The following is a 15,131-nucleotide window of genomic DNA, read 5'->3' as shown; positions in this document are numbered from 1 at the left end:
TTCCTGAACTTTGCCCTCCTCTCTCAACCAAACTCAACTCCAAGCCCAGATTTCAGATTGCTTTTAGATTTTCTAAAGCTTGAGGCTGTTTGGATGTAGGGTTTTCATTCAGACCTATAACGTACTCTCACATACATTAACAGATGCCGTATTTGCCTGAGGGAGAGGGAGCAAAGAAAGGTGCATGATTTTTTTCCAGTTAGCTGAGGAATCAGAAAAAGTCTCTTACCGCACATACACGACCCACTCTGGTATATATGGCATGAGTGCTTGTCTCGGCCTCTAATGCTTTTTCAGTAAAGAAGAAGTACACTTTGTTATCATCGTGGTCTTCATTGTCAGGAATCATGTATGAGCCAACAAACTTTGGTTCTTTGAAAGAAAACAAAAATGAATTGAATTCAAGTTTACTAAAACATTTTCTTATTTTTTCAATCCTTAAAATCAGCTGGTAGCAAAGAAAAAAATAAAATTAAAGAATCAGGGATCTATCAGTCAGAGAGCTACCTGAGCTGAAAAAGGTGATAGAAATAGGAAAAAAATCTGTATTTTTGTGGGTGAGTATCTATAGAACAGATAGAATACATAAATGTCAAGCTATTTTTATAGCTCCAATTCACAAATTACTATTCTGTTGTATGTGTGCAAGAAAAAGACCTGTTCCAGTCCCATTCTCTAGGGTTTATATATTTTAATTTGGATTAGGCTAAAACCTGGCACTAATATTCACATAACAATCTCTGATCCCATACAAACCAGGTGTCAACTTCAGACAAAGAGCCTTTTAGATAAAGAAAAAGCTCTGGTCGTTCAGTTTATAAATGTGATATGAACGTGTATCTTCATAGGCAGAAGGTGTATTGTGTATTTCTGTCACATATAAAAAACTTTTCCCGTTTTGACATTTTGCTACAAAGTTGAAACCTAAGTTCATGCTTTAGTCCATACCTGTTTACCTTTTAACCCCACATCAAGCAGAGCTGTGAATGATTTCATTGCACTGAATTGTAGCAAAGTTTTTACAAATTCTTTAACTGAAAATGTCATTCATAGAATTACTTTGATTTCTTAAGAAGCAGTCAGTAATGGAAATATTTTCTAAATTCCTGTTGTCTATGAAAACTATCATGGCATTTTAAGACATTGATACAGTACTTGCTAAATTTCTGAAGTATTTTTAATATACATTTAAAAGTATTCCTTTTCTGTAAATTTAAATTTCAAATATAAACAATATGAAAAGCAAAGTTTGAGTCCATAATTTAGAGAAACCTCTATTTAAAATAATTAAATCTTCCAGAGAGAAGAGAAACTTCACTTGCAAATTGTGAACATCCACCTGATTGTTGCTACCGATATATAGCCAGTCTAAACACTCAGTTCAGCAAAGCTCTATGTATTGGACTCAGAGCTCATGTAAGAATGTTCTAAACATGTTTTTTGAAGAAATGTATTTAATTCAAGTCTTAGGTCAGATCCATGTCAGAAGAAGAATGCAGCAGAACTATTTTCTCCCTGCTGATTCTGGACAAACTGCCTTGCAATTTGAGAGGAAAAACTTCTGTGTCCTTTCACTGAAAAGATGATGCTCACCATATGAATCACCATAAAAGGCAATTATTTACTCTCCTTGCCAAACATTAGTAGTAATTATGTCACTGTTATGATGAAATATTACAATACTTTTGGAGAAAAACAAATCAAGATTCTAACTCTCCATCTCACAGCATTTTCAACAATTTGAAATTCAGTTAGATTTCACATTGAAGAGAATGAAACAATTTTTAAATTTCTCAGCACATGATTTCTCTCAATATTTTTCTTGTGGAATATTTCAATTTTCTTTAACTTTTTATTTCATTTAACTTTATGATCATCATATGTTTAGTATTTTACGTTATTGTATGACATCTCTCCAATACATAACTTGGAAAAGATTGACTTGTTTTATTGCATAAAGACAAAAACCATAAAGACAAATGAATTCATCTAGAAAAAAAAGAGTACTGTATTCTAATTAGAAGCTCTCATTAATTAAATGGAGAATTTAAAAAAAAATTATAATTATATCTAGCATATCTTGAAATGGTATACAATATCCAGAGCATAAATTAAAAAAAATTTAAAAGTAAAAAAAAAAGGGCTTAAAAGTTCCACTTAAATCCAATATGTAATCACAGTCAAGATTTCAATTTGTTCATCCTGGCAGGGGTTTCATGAAAAATTTCATGAGAAAAAAGGTAGTTTAAACAAATCCATCTCCAAATGGATATACATATGCATGAACAATATCTTTTTAATTTCTAGTTAAACAGAAATTGTCTGGTCATCCAAAGCACTTCTGGTTCTTCCTTCTTCTCTTTCCCATACCTTTTAACAGGCGCTCACTGTCAGGTTCAGTTCGGAGGTGGGCCATGCGATTCATGGTACGAAATAAAGCAGCATCTCTTCCCCAGTAGTCACTGTAGAGACCAGTGAAAAGTTCACCACCTGCAGATCATACATCAAAAAACAGAACCAAACCAAAACAATTTAGTAATGTGGTACTTATTCATGTTGTTGTGTATACTAGGAACTGCATTATAAACATGGCTCATTAGTATTTGCTTAAACTCAGGTAAAAAGGCAAGTCAGTAAGTTACATATAGTCAAAAGAGCATATGGACATTGTTCCTACAGCACTGCAACATTTACAGTTGGAGCGGCACGAGGAAAAGAATTTTAAATTTCATTCATGGGCTTGGTCTCATTTTCAGAACTGATTTAATATCTTCAGGATAGATTCACACACAAAACATGACGACATTAAATTAACATCTCACCACATCTGTCACAATAACGTCTGTCACATCAGGCACCTAAGTTCAAAGATCTCACCATCACTCAGTTAGTGCCTGGCCCTAGAGGCACCTACCCTTTGTCGGCAACTAAATTTTCACCAGTGCAAAGACTCTGACCAGTGGTTTTCTTCTGAGCACTTTCAGACGTGCCCTACTCTTGTTAACGAGAAGCAACAAATTGTTTGGTCCCAGAACCGGAAGGGACATGTTGGGTGTACGAGGCACTAGAAATAACAGGAACCAGAAAATGGGATGAAAATGCAGCAGCAGATTTCAGAGAATGCAGTGCTAAGGAAAAGAATAGTGATAGCTGCACCAAACCACTGATTTGGGCTACAGTGCATGGATACAGCTCAAGGTTAAACCATACCTGAACCCACAGATTGGACCTCAAACAGAGGAGTGTTTCCTGAGCATAGTTATCGGATTTGGCTCTGTGCAAAACATGGCTGAAAATAAGATTCATTTGTGAAGCACATACTGAAAATACTGGAGGGCTGGATGCCCCAGCTAGAGAGCTGAGAAGCAGTACCACCTACCTTAGAAGTGATTTCTATAAACAAGTACGTGTTTTAATAGGCTGAGGTGGTTTTCCAGTCAGCTTACTGGAGCTGTTCCACTTTACCTGAAATAACTACAGTTTTAGAGGCTTAGGTGTTCAGTGGACACAGAAAAGAAGTCTATTTTTCTTTGGTCTAGCAATAACTTGTTTTCATACCCTTAAAATATTCACCAAAGTAGGGACAGGACCTGAGACGTCCTGCACAACTAGTGATGAGTATTTCCTGAAACACTTATGAGAACAGAAATTGGGTCCCATTTGCAAAGGATTTAGGTGTCACAAATTAAGCAAGCATAGGAAAATATTAGAAATAATATGCTAATTGCCAAGTACTATTGAAAATCTATATGTAGTTGGGTACAACTGGATTTTACATATGTTCAACAATCCAGCCTACCTCTATCTGACCCATCTAAAATTGTGATATCTATTTTACTTTAGTAATATACCAGCAATAATTCTGCTGTTTAGGTATGCATGGGCGCAATTTCTCTTAACTGATCAAGCATTAAGAATCACACATTTCATATACTTGTGAACTTAGATTAGAAATGTTTTAGGCCTAATTTAAGACATAGACAATCATTGTCACTAGGTGGCATCCTTAGGCTAGAAAATAGCACAGCAAGCATTAAACTGGACAAGAAGAAGGAAATAAATTATTTCCAGTTCGTGGCTAATCCGAGTGACACATTTCAGTGACACGACTTCCTACCTCCTAATCAAAATAAACATGACTGATCCATTCAAATAACATTTGCTGGCATCTAAAAAGATGACAGCAAAAGCAAGAATTTTGCTTGTTGGACTCCCTCAAAGTGTGAATTTTGTTTCTTTTAAGAGATATATATGAATTGAATGGTATCATAAATCTGAAAAACAATTCTGAAAAGTTTGTAGCTTGGCAGTTAGGCTGGTTCAGAAACCTCTGCTGATTCAGAGCTGAGCGTAATTTTGCCTTAATTGCTTTGTAGAGAACGGATATTGCCTTGTAAAACGCATGGTGATGATTTAGTGTAAAACATTGGTAAGTGAAATGAAGAGTCAATATAAATTATAGCATCAGTAGAAGTTAAAGTTTCCCAAAACTAATAGAAGGCTTTATTTCTAAACAACACAGAGCTGCTTGAACAACAGAATTTGCCAGTGTCTGCATAATGTTCCAAACAATCTTCTCAATCCTAATTAAATAATTTACATTAGTCATAAATCTCCCTTTAAGAATTCCATTGGAAAAATATCTGACTGGCTGGATTTTTTTATATTATGATAATGTGTAATACAAAATGTGATGCTTTTGTCTTTTCAACATCATAGTGAATCTTGGAAAATACATCAGTGCAGGGTAAATGATTCGTCACATATGGTTAGGGATCAGGATTGTAATTTGTGAGTCCAGCTGTTTGGAAGTTCAGACATGAATCCTATTCCTTCTGTTTGACATGGGTAAAAAATTTTAGTATATGTAACTAATGTACTGGTATGGCATTCTATCATATACTGAGAAAGTTACCACTGATTTTATCTGTGAGATCCTGGGGGGAGAAAATGGAAGTTCCAGTCTTGGCTGGATATTGTTCCATGACATATAATGTACAGATATAGAAACTAAATCTGATTTTTACCCTGAAGTGTTACTAAACTAAACATAAGACAAGTATCAAGTGTGAGCAGTCAGGTCATCTTGCTTAAGGAAAGTGATGAGATAATACTGACGAGCGTGACTGGAAAAGATCTCAGCACAAGAATATTCGGCGTAGTTCTGAGATCTTTTCCACTTTTGACATTAAGAGGATCTTCCCTTTTCTTCTTCAATAGTCTTTTGCACATCCTTTAAATCCATGTTTTAAATTTTGAAATCTGTTAAGTTTTTACATGTGCTGACTAATTCTAGATTTAGAGACAACCTGAGGTTGTGGTTTGAAAAATCCTGGCAAGATTTCCACTCTTTTCTCTTCCATTGAAAAGCTACTACTACATATTAACTCACTCCTGTCTTGGTTGCGGCGTTTTATAGTGCTGCACATCACACTGATAAACCAGTATCTTCCCATGGAAATAAACTGAGCAATTTCACAGACCTTCACCACTCCTCACTTCTTCTGGTCCAACCTCGGCTTCATATGCATTTCACAAATTAATTGTTAAAATTTAAGTTTTAACACAGCCTCATTAACCCTGCTAAAATAAGAATAGACACTTTCTTCTTATCTAAACAAACAAACAAAATAATCGCATGGACCTCAAAAATCAGTTTTAGCTCAAATGATATATGCATACTTTTTAGCTGGCATTCTTGTTTACCAAACAAATACACAAAAGTTCAATTGGGACCACTTAAAAGATACCTTTAGTTTTTACCATTTTCTCAGAGAGATATATGTACAAAACCAAATACAAACTTTTTCCTCTACACTGAAGAATTCCCAGATGACAATCCTCAAAGTAGAAAAGATTGAAGCATGTGATTTAATTAAAAAAACGTAATATATACAAGAGATTTCTATAAATAGACTGCTTCCACCTTAGGTTTCCTTCATTTGTTATTGGCATATTTTGTGTACCTAGTTCAAACTGGAAGGTAATGCAAACACAAGCTATTATTCATCAGTAGTCCTTTTTGTGTAAATTCTGCATTACATCACTTTCTACAGAGTAGACTTGCTCTGTTATGGATAAAGGAGTAGAATGTAATGAATAGAACATACCAGTACATTTCATGCATGTCTTTGACTGTCAGTCAGTTATTACTCACATGACTAAAATCAGAATACTAATTCACATTTTTAGGAAGTGATGATTTCCACAGCAGGAAAAAATTTTCAAAAGAAATTAACTCTTGCTTAATTGATAAACTTCCTGTATATATTTGTATTTTCCATCTGCCACTCAAATATTCTGTTTTCTGTTTTGAGAGAAAATGTATTTATTTCATTTTATTGTCTAGAGCAAAAGAAAGGACTCAAATACATGAAACTATTTTAAAACTGTAAAACCAAAGAAATGCTATTGAAATGGATTCCCTGGGTAGTAAAACATATTCAAATACAGCTTAAGATTTTCATCACTTGCTTGTGATATATTGCAGGTAACAAAATGAAGACATAAAATAATTTTTCAGCTTTCAAGAGCTAGTGTGGTCTAAGTTAATCAGTGTGCATGATCTGATATCAAAAATAGTTTTGGCTATTGAAAGCAGATGGGAGAGGTCATTAGAAATATTTTTTATTTAGCCTCTCTACTATCTAATATCTATTCTGTTTCCTGACAATGACAATAAATTGGTAAAGTTAATTGTTCATCTATTGAGGAATTCATTACAAGCTACTTTACCACTAGGTCAGATAATCTGTAATAAAACTTACAACACCATGGATATTTAAAGTCAAGTCACAAACAATTGTTTTCTTGGAGTGGGTATTTTAATCAATGTGTCAAAACACATGAAGATATAGAGAATAAGAGATTCTCTTTCTTCCTAAATTAGAATCATAGAATCATAGAATGGTTAGGGCTGGAAGGGACCTTCAAAGGTCATCTAGTCCAACCCCCCTGCAAGGAACAGGGATATCTCCAACTACATCAGGTTGCTCAGGGCCTCATCCAACCTGGCCTTGAACGTCTCTAGGGATGGAGCATCCACCACCTCTCTGGGCAACCTGTTCCAGTGTTCTACAACTCTCATGGTGAAAAATTTTTTCCTAATATCCAATCTGAATCTACCTCCCTCTATTTTAAAACCATTACCCCTTGTCCTATCACAACAGGCCTTCCTGAACAGCCTCTCCCCATCTTTCTTGTAAGCCCCCTTGAGGTACTGGAAGACCGCTATAAGGTCACCCCGGAGCCTCCTCTTCTCCAGGCTGAACAGCCTCAACTCTTTCAGCCTGTCCTCATAGGAAAGGTGCTCCAGCCCTCTTATCATCTTCGTGGCCCTCCTCTGGACCCTCTCCAACTGGTCCACGTCCTTCTTATGTTGGGGGCTCCAGAACTGGACGCAGTACTCCAGATGGGGTCTCACGAGGGCAGAGTAGAGAGTAAATTAGTCTAGCTAAATCTGATTCTAATAAGTGATGGTGCAAATGATCTTTCATGATCAAGATTTTAACAGCTTTTGAACGTTTATGAGAAGTATGTAAAGATTCCTTGTTGGTCTAATCCTCACTGTTAGTCAATAGCCATAAGCGGAATAGTTGCAGAGGTGGAAGCAGGTTTTGAATTTAGTTAGGAAGAAGAGGATACTGGGATGTGAAAGACTTTGCTAGCAGGTTTGCATAAAACCTTTTCAAAGACATGCACATCGGCTGAACCTACATGGGAGAGTGGAGGTAACTCTGGGGTGCAGCCTCTAAGGGCATGCTGATTCCATGCCAGGAGCAGATTTCACTTTCTAAGAAAACTGGAGTGCATGAAGAAGAAGGGAACCTCCAAGCACTGGAGGAAAGACTGGAAGACCAGTCCGGGAGGGTGCATGGTGTAGTTGTCATCTGCTGTCATGGGGTCATGGCCACCATGAGCTGGAAAAAGTGCTTGGCTGAAAGAAGGAGCATTCTTTCCTTCAGAGTGCACTTGACATTAGAGGTCTCAATCTCATTATCAAACGCCAATTAAACATTCTTTAATATTGACTGTGTTTGCATCTTCTATCTTTTTCAAATTGATACCTACAGAGACAAAGGACATACATTCTGCAGTCTAGGGAGTAGCATTAATTCTGTTTATTCTGTAAGCTATGTGTCTCTGGTAATTAGAAGTTAGTAGAATATAGTAGAACACATGGAAATGCAAACTTCTTTAGGATATTTTTCCTAAGTGTTGGAAGTGTTCCAATAGCATAAAAAATATAAAAGCATAAATAAAATAATAAACTCTTTGAAGAGTTTTGTTATGCTTTTAAAATACCATTCTATGATCACTTGATATTATGGAATTCCCAATGGAGGCCTAGGAAAACAGCCTCTAAATACTTTTCTCATGTCATATTAGTTTTGATGAAGGGTTGAAAGTCTGTCTGTTTTTTGTGCTGTATCAGTAATCTGATAAAAATGTATTCTTTTCTCCTGTTAATCTTGCCACAATACAGAACTGTCAGCTTTGTGAGATTGATTTTGTAAGTCTTTGTCAGTCGACATCCAAGACTTTGATCAACATTTATCAGGAAAGGGCTTATTTAATGGATTTCTCTTTCAGATAAACCTGTGAGGATCCATAGGATCCATAGGACCTCCCATAATCCAGGCAAACTAATGAATAGGCCAGAAACAAGGACTAACCGTTAGTCTTGATGTGCTCAGTGGGACAATCTGGCTTTCATTTAAGCAAATAAAATTCACATTGATCTCACAGTAGGAACAAGATCAGGTTAATTTATTTACTTAGTTCTGTCTGAGGAAAGGTTGAGAAGGACTTCAAGATTAGATGATGAGGTTTCAGGCCTACAGCAATTTCCATGGGATGAGTCTTTGTTCCCAGGCTGAGCTAAGACTGGAATCTGTTATAAACTGTAGAAACAATTTAGAAATAAGGGTGGAAGAAAAGCGTAACAATCTGTGCTTCATGGATTTTGGAAGGTCAGTCAAAATACAGCAGTTTTTTCTGATTCTTTCATGACTTCTGAGACCACTAACTCTTAAGAATTTGAGCTGCAATTTATTATTTTTTTTAATAGGGATGAACAATATTTTGATGAATTGCTGCAATTTGGAACATTAGGCATTACTGGTGAAGATTCTTCTTGTAATTAATTTGTTAATGTAAATGAATAAATAAACCCAGCATGTAAAACATACATCTGTCACTCATGACCAGTACTTCCTTATCACCATGGGTGAGCTGTATCACTGTCGCTAATAATCAGAGCCTTTAGCTGTCTGATTTTGAGATACGAAGTCAAATTTAAATATCAAAGGGCCCTAAATCCTCTAACTTTTTTACCCCTGAAAAGTTGAGAATTTATTTGATCTTTAGCCTCTTTTTTCTAGCTCTTCCTTTTAATGATTGTTCCGTATAAACTCTCAGTTTTCATCATATTTATGTTTTCTAAAACCAGAAATCACTGTATTGTTCCCTGAGTGCATCTAGCTTTCGCCCTTACCTGCTGTTCCAGTCTATTTTTAGTCAATGTACTATAATGCAAAGCCTATATTTTCTTGATCTCGCAAAATATTTTCAGGAAAACATTATAGAAGAAAAAACATACGGTTTACTATAGTACAACTTCGAAGGTCCCAGCCCTACAGTGATATACTTACCAGCAAGGCACAGAGGAGAACTATCTCAGCACAGCTTTCTGGCACTGCGAGCCTCAGACTGAATTCTATTTTTATAACTGTGAAGTGTAAGATTAAATCTTCTAACAGAGAATCACTAGTTTTGTATAGTTTCGTTAGAAAGCAGCATTGAAAAAAAATTATTTTGATCTCAGAATCTGTAATTTATATAAACAATAAATTCTTGATATAAATCCAGATAAATTTGCATTCTTACAAGATGCTTGTTACTCAGATTACGTCTCAGTAAGTGAAAAATTGTGAATTTTGTGTATTTGTCTCTGTGGTGTAACAGACTAAGCTACATATATTGCTTTGCTTCGAAGGAAAGCAGGAAATTATAGTTTCCAAAATCTCACAGCAATCAATTACCTCTTCAGGATGGCACATGTCGTATAACATCTAGTCATTTCAGTGAGACACTCTTGCTGGAGTCAATGTGCCTGGGATGCAATATTAATGTAGACAGCACCATGAGGATTAAGTCTGACATGTGGAAGGTTGCAATGGAAGGCTGACAACACTTTGGTGTGCTGAAGAAAGAGACTCAGAATGACAGAGTGACAGGACCGTGAAGCTTATGACATAAAGATCATTACCAATTAAGATGGAGGTGAAGGAAGAACTGGGGTCAAAAGGACACCTGCCTCGTCCTCTCTCAAATTTGTGCGATTCCAGTTGAAACAGATGATCCTTAAAAAAAAAAAAAAATAACAGAAAACAGCGTAAACCCTACAGGCAAAGAAAAAAGTCCTTAGAGATGAACCTTAACTTTGTTATTCCTGTGTAATGGGTTGACTTCATTAGGGAGAAAACACAATTATGGTTGCTCACTATGTACTAGTACAAAATTCTCTGAGTTTCTAGAGATCACCTTCTTATGTGCACTGCCCGAAAATAATCAGTAAAATAGACACTAAAATTGCACTTATTTAATTTCCGTGGGAGTAGGGAGTGAAGATTCCTCTATCTTTTCTCCAGATTATCTTAACATTAAATAGATATCTAGCCATGGAATGTGTTTTCCCTCTTTAAACATTTTTTTCCAGTAGTTGTTAAATATATCATGCTGTGCTATCTTCTCTTGGTAGCTTTGAGATGTTTATATATCTCCTTCATAAAAGTATGTTTAGGAATGAATCCCCAATTACGGTTTTCAGAGCAGATGTGATTTCTGCAGTGGATTTAACAGAATATCAGTATAAAAAAAGTACTGCCAACTTAGGTTAACTTGTCTGTATAAGACTTTAAAGGCTGAGAAAGAATTTACAATTTAAATTTTCATTTGTAATGCTACATCTGTCTCAACTTTCTCAAAAAAGCCCATTAATGTCTGATTCAAATATCAAGTAAGAACACAATATTTTTAAATATATATAAACAAAAAAAAGCATACCACAAAATACAGGGATGACAGAGAATAAAAGGGCAATAGAGACAAAGCTATAAAAGCTTCATAAAAAATGTGCCACTAGCCATCAAATGTGTGACTAGTAAACACTTTGATAGTCTAGCAGTTCCAGTTCTGTGCAACAGTTTCACGGAAAAGTCTACTGAAATTCAGATTATATCAACATATTGGATAAATGCAACCTGCCTGTTCAGTAAACTAACCTCAGGTTCATGTTGCTAATATACAAAGGCAAATGTTTTTTGAGGCATAAAATTACATGTGACAGGACCCCAAATCCCCCAGAATTTTGAGAAGAATCTGCCTGGATTTCTCACTTGCAGCAAACATTCTCAAACAGGTCCAAGGAGTTTTAACCATGAAAATCAGGTTTTATTGAACTTGACTTTTCAGATATTTATTAGAATAACTCAGTGGTCACGCAGAAAAAACTTGATATGTCTAGACTGGAAAAAATAGTGTCCTGGTAGTCCTTTTTTAAATATATAGTCCTTATAGTCCTTATGTCATTATAGCAAGTTCTTTTTTCTGCAGTTGGTGATTCTACTCCTCTGCTCTCGTGAGACCCCACCTGGAATACTGCATTCTGCTCTGGGGTCCCCTACACAAGAAAGACATGGAGCTGCTGGAGTGAGTACAGAGGAGGGCCACAAAGATGACCTGAGGACTGGAGTTGGGGTTGTTAAGCCTGGAGAAGAGAAAGCTCTGGGGAGATCTTCTAGCAGCCTTCCAGTACTTTAAGGGGACCTACAAGAAAGCTGGAGAGGGACTTTTTACAGGGCTATGTAGTGATAGGACAAGGGGCAATGGCTTTAAACTGAAAGAGGGGAGATTTAGATTAGATATAAGAAATTTTTCACTCAGAGGCACTGGAACAGGTTGCCCAGAGAAGTTGTAGATGCTCCATCCCTGGAAGTGTTCAAGGCCAGGTTAGATGAGACTTTGAGCAATCTGGTCTAGGGGCAGGTGTTCCTGCCCATGGCAGGGGGGTTGGAACTAGATGATCTTTGAGGTCCCTTTCAACCTAAACCATTCTATGATTCTATGATAATTTTGGCAAGTTGTATCATATGCAGCTCGATCCCTAGAAACCGCTTTTGAGAGATACAGAAACTTGATTATATGTCTGCTCTCTGCAATACTGTTTTCCCCACTCTTCTTCGGATCACTCATCTATGTCCACTCGCCCCACCCTACAACCTACAAATCTCTCTCTTTCAAGCAAGTGTAATTGCCCCCAAAGCAAAACTAATGTTTTCTTCAAGTAGCTCCACTCATGACAATTACACTTTTCTGAAAAAAATGTAGAAAGACAAGTAAGAAAAAAGCAGAAGAGATACTCGCCATTGCATGGGATGAAAAACTGGTAAGATAATAATAATAAGAAATAATTTTTAAAAGGACAGAAAGAAAAAAAATATAAGGAAAGTGAGAAAGTTGTAGAGTTGCTGGTTCCCACTCATTGATTAATATTTCTATGCATTTCATTTAAAGCAGTTAATCTTCAATCTGTCACAAGCCCCTCCCCTTCAGAGCATTAATCGCTCGTTAATCCCCACATCAGCCAGGCTGATGTACCTGTCTTCGGTTTCCGTCTGAATACTGCATGCCATTCTCCTGCAACTTCCCATTAGTTAGAGAGTTTCTATAAAAATGGAATGTAACTCAGAACGCAGTTCTGGAAAAATAAGACATCTGCTTTATGTTTACTTGAGAGAAAAAGCCACCTCAAAATAAAAACAGCAAGCCAAAACCACAAAAAATTTAAGTAACGGTCCTAAAACTCACGAGGTAACAAGACATTCAGATTCTCACCTCTCCAGAAGCTCGTGCTGACCGAACCCTGTTCAGCATGTTAGTGCCTGATGTTAAAGCTGATACAGCAGAAAATAATCATCTTAGGTAGAGACTGGTGGTGCAGGAATAGTATTTTCTGCTGTATCAGCTTCAATTGCACATCAGTAGTAATTATTCCCCATCTGCTGTTGGGTAAATGTCAAACAATGAAGAAATATTTCTCTATGTGTGGAAATCTCAGCCCCATTCCATACTTTTCAAACATCACATAGCAAGTATTTTTCAAAACTGAATACCATAACATTTTGAGTCAACAACAGAAAAAAAAGGGTAAGGTGAACTCAGGAAGGGTAAGAAAAACCTCTGAAATGATGCAAAAGAACTAGGGAGACATAATTGTCATAAAGTATGATGTAAAGAAATTATTTCTAAGCCTCAATCTGACCATCTGATGTTATTTGTTCTCTGATCAGGTATTAAAAATAAAGTTTCTCATGAAGAAGTTTATCTTCTGGGATCTCAACTAAACTATTTGTCAATCACTCAGTTCAATAAAAAAAAACCTCCAATGTTTAGAGATAAAGATTTAGGAATAAGTGGAGAGGTAAACTGAGAGTTAAAATTTAATAGATCTTTCTAGTCTTAATAATTTCTGTTTACTTTTCCTCACAGTAAAATAAAAATGGACTTGTCTATGAAAGGAAAAAGTGACAAATTTAAAACTGATTACAGAAAAAACATACTTAGGTAAAGTAATCAGATGTGGAAATGAAATTACTTTAAACAATACTTGAAGAATTTGCATTATTCATACTTCATGGTTTATCGTATATGGCTCATATTTCATCCTACATAGGGAATAGAAACTGAAAATTTTGTGCTGTAGGACAAGACATGATCCCACTAGGGCATCATAAACCACACCTCATATTCAGGTCTTCCCCTGATAAAATGCCACTGATACTCAGACCAGGGAGACTTGGCTGGTATGGGAGTTTTCTAGACGATGTGGAAGGATTTTGTGTCACTGTACACCAAATTATGGTATCACAATGAAAAAGCTGCTCATGTAATCAATCATTCCCCTGAGAATCAGAATGAAATCAATGGTAAAGATGAACCCTTCTCTTTTAACTTTCGTGAAATGAATGTGTTTAAAACAGCTAACTGTATGACCCTGGTATGTAAAGGTTAAGCAGAATGCAAAGTATCCTTTCATTATCTGCATTTTCACAGCTGGAATTTCTGAGTAAGTATTGTAGCTTAAATATCTAATCTAACATTAACACTGAAGGTAAACAAAATTTGGACTTCAGTGCAACTTGGAGAAATTTTTAAGTGGATCTCACAAGTTTTGATACAAAGTGGGATACGTATCTCATAAATGCTTGCAGATACATGTAACTGCCTGAAAAGTCACTGAAAATGTAAGCACTGACTCCTCCAAGAGAAATTTTTCACCTTCATTTTTCAGGACAGCATGCCAAATATTTCACGGTTGCAGTAATCACTGGGGCAAGTAGCTGAAGATCAGGTGTTAGATGTGCCAGCTTCCATGGGATGCCAGTTTAAACGAAATAAGCGTTACACATTAATAATCAGCTTTGGAGGCTAATACCATAATTCTAACCCTCCTTGCTGTTTGTGACATTGGAATCCCTTGAAAAATGTCAGGAAAAAGCTGACAGTTTTCTCACAGATTATTCAACACTGCAATTTAACATTGCAATTTGTTTTACGGGTACTTTTCTGTGGTTGGGTGAAAATTAGGCAAAAACACATATAGAGGGCTGGGAGTGGAATTACAGATCTCTACGTGCAGTTTGAGAAAAGAAATGGGGTTCTGGGTATGATTTATGATGCCTATGACTCAGGAAACATAATACACTTTCAACTATTATTAAAATAATAATGTTGTTTAAAAAGAAATGAAGCTATTTCCAAGGGCATCAAGCATTTCGCCATTAAGTTGGTATAGATGGATAATTTCAGACAATGAATAATAATGTAGGCTATAAATAATAATGAAAGAAAAGGTCAATCAGAGCCATTAAAATTTAAAGACTGCATTTAACTTTTGTTACAGAAAATCGCTTTCTCTAATGCCAAGTGCTGCTTTGCTCTGGTTCAAGACAGCATTTATGCCTGTGATTAATTTAAAACATATGCTTACTTCCATTCCTATTCAGCAAAGTGCCTAAGCCTATTCTCAACGTTAATACAATGGCTGTATCTTTTCACTAAATCAAGGA

General features: G+C 36.1%; 1 protein-coding gene across 1 annotated transcript in view; it reads right to left on the bottom strand.

The window, feature by feature from the left end:
• SEMA3E (semaphorin 3E) overlaps window positions 1-15,131 on the bottom strand; it is a 154,774-nt gene that overhangs the window by 27,038 nt on the left and 112,605 nt on the right. Inside the window, exons 5-7 of the mRNA XM_086609692.1 lie at window positions 10,271-10,364; window positions 2,371-2,490; window positions 230-372 (exon numbers count right to left, since the gene is read on the bottom strand). Coding sequence (XP_086465818.1) covers window positions 230-372; window positions 2,371-2,490; window positions 10,271-10,364 — 357 coding nt within the window. The remainder of the gene's footprint in view (window positions 1-229; window positions 373-2,370; window positions 2,491-10,270; window positions 10,365-15,131) is intronic.

Source organism: Tauraco erythrolophus, chromosome 4 (assembly GCF_009769465.1).
Source record: "Tauraco erythrolophus isolate bTauEry1 chromosome 4, bTauEry1.pri, whole genome shotgun sequence".
Taxonomy (NCBI): domain Eukaryota; kingdom Metazoa; phylum Chordata; class Aves; order Musophagiformes; family Musophagidae; genus Tauraco; species Tauraco erythrolophus.
Note: the sequence above shows the minus strand (reverse complement) of the source record. Positions and strands in the feature narration are given on the sequence as shown.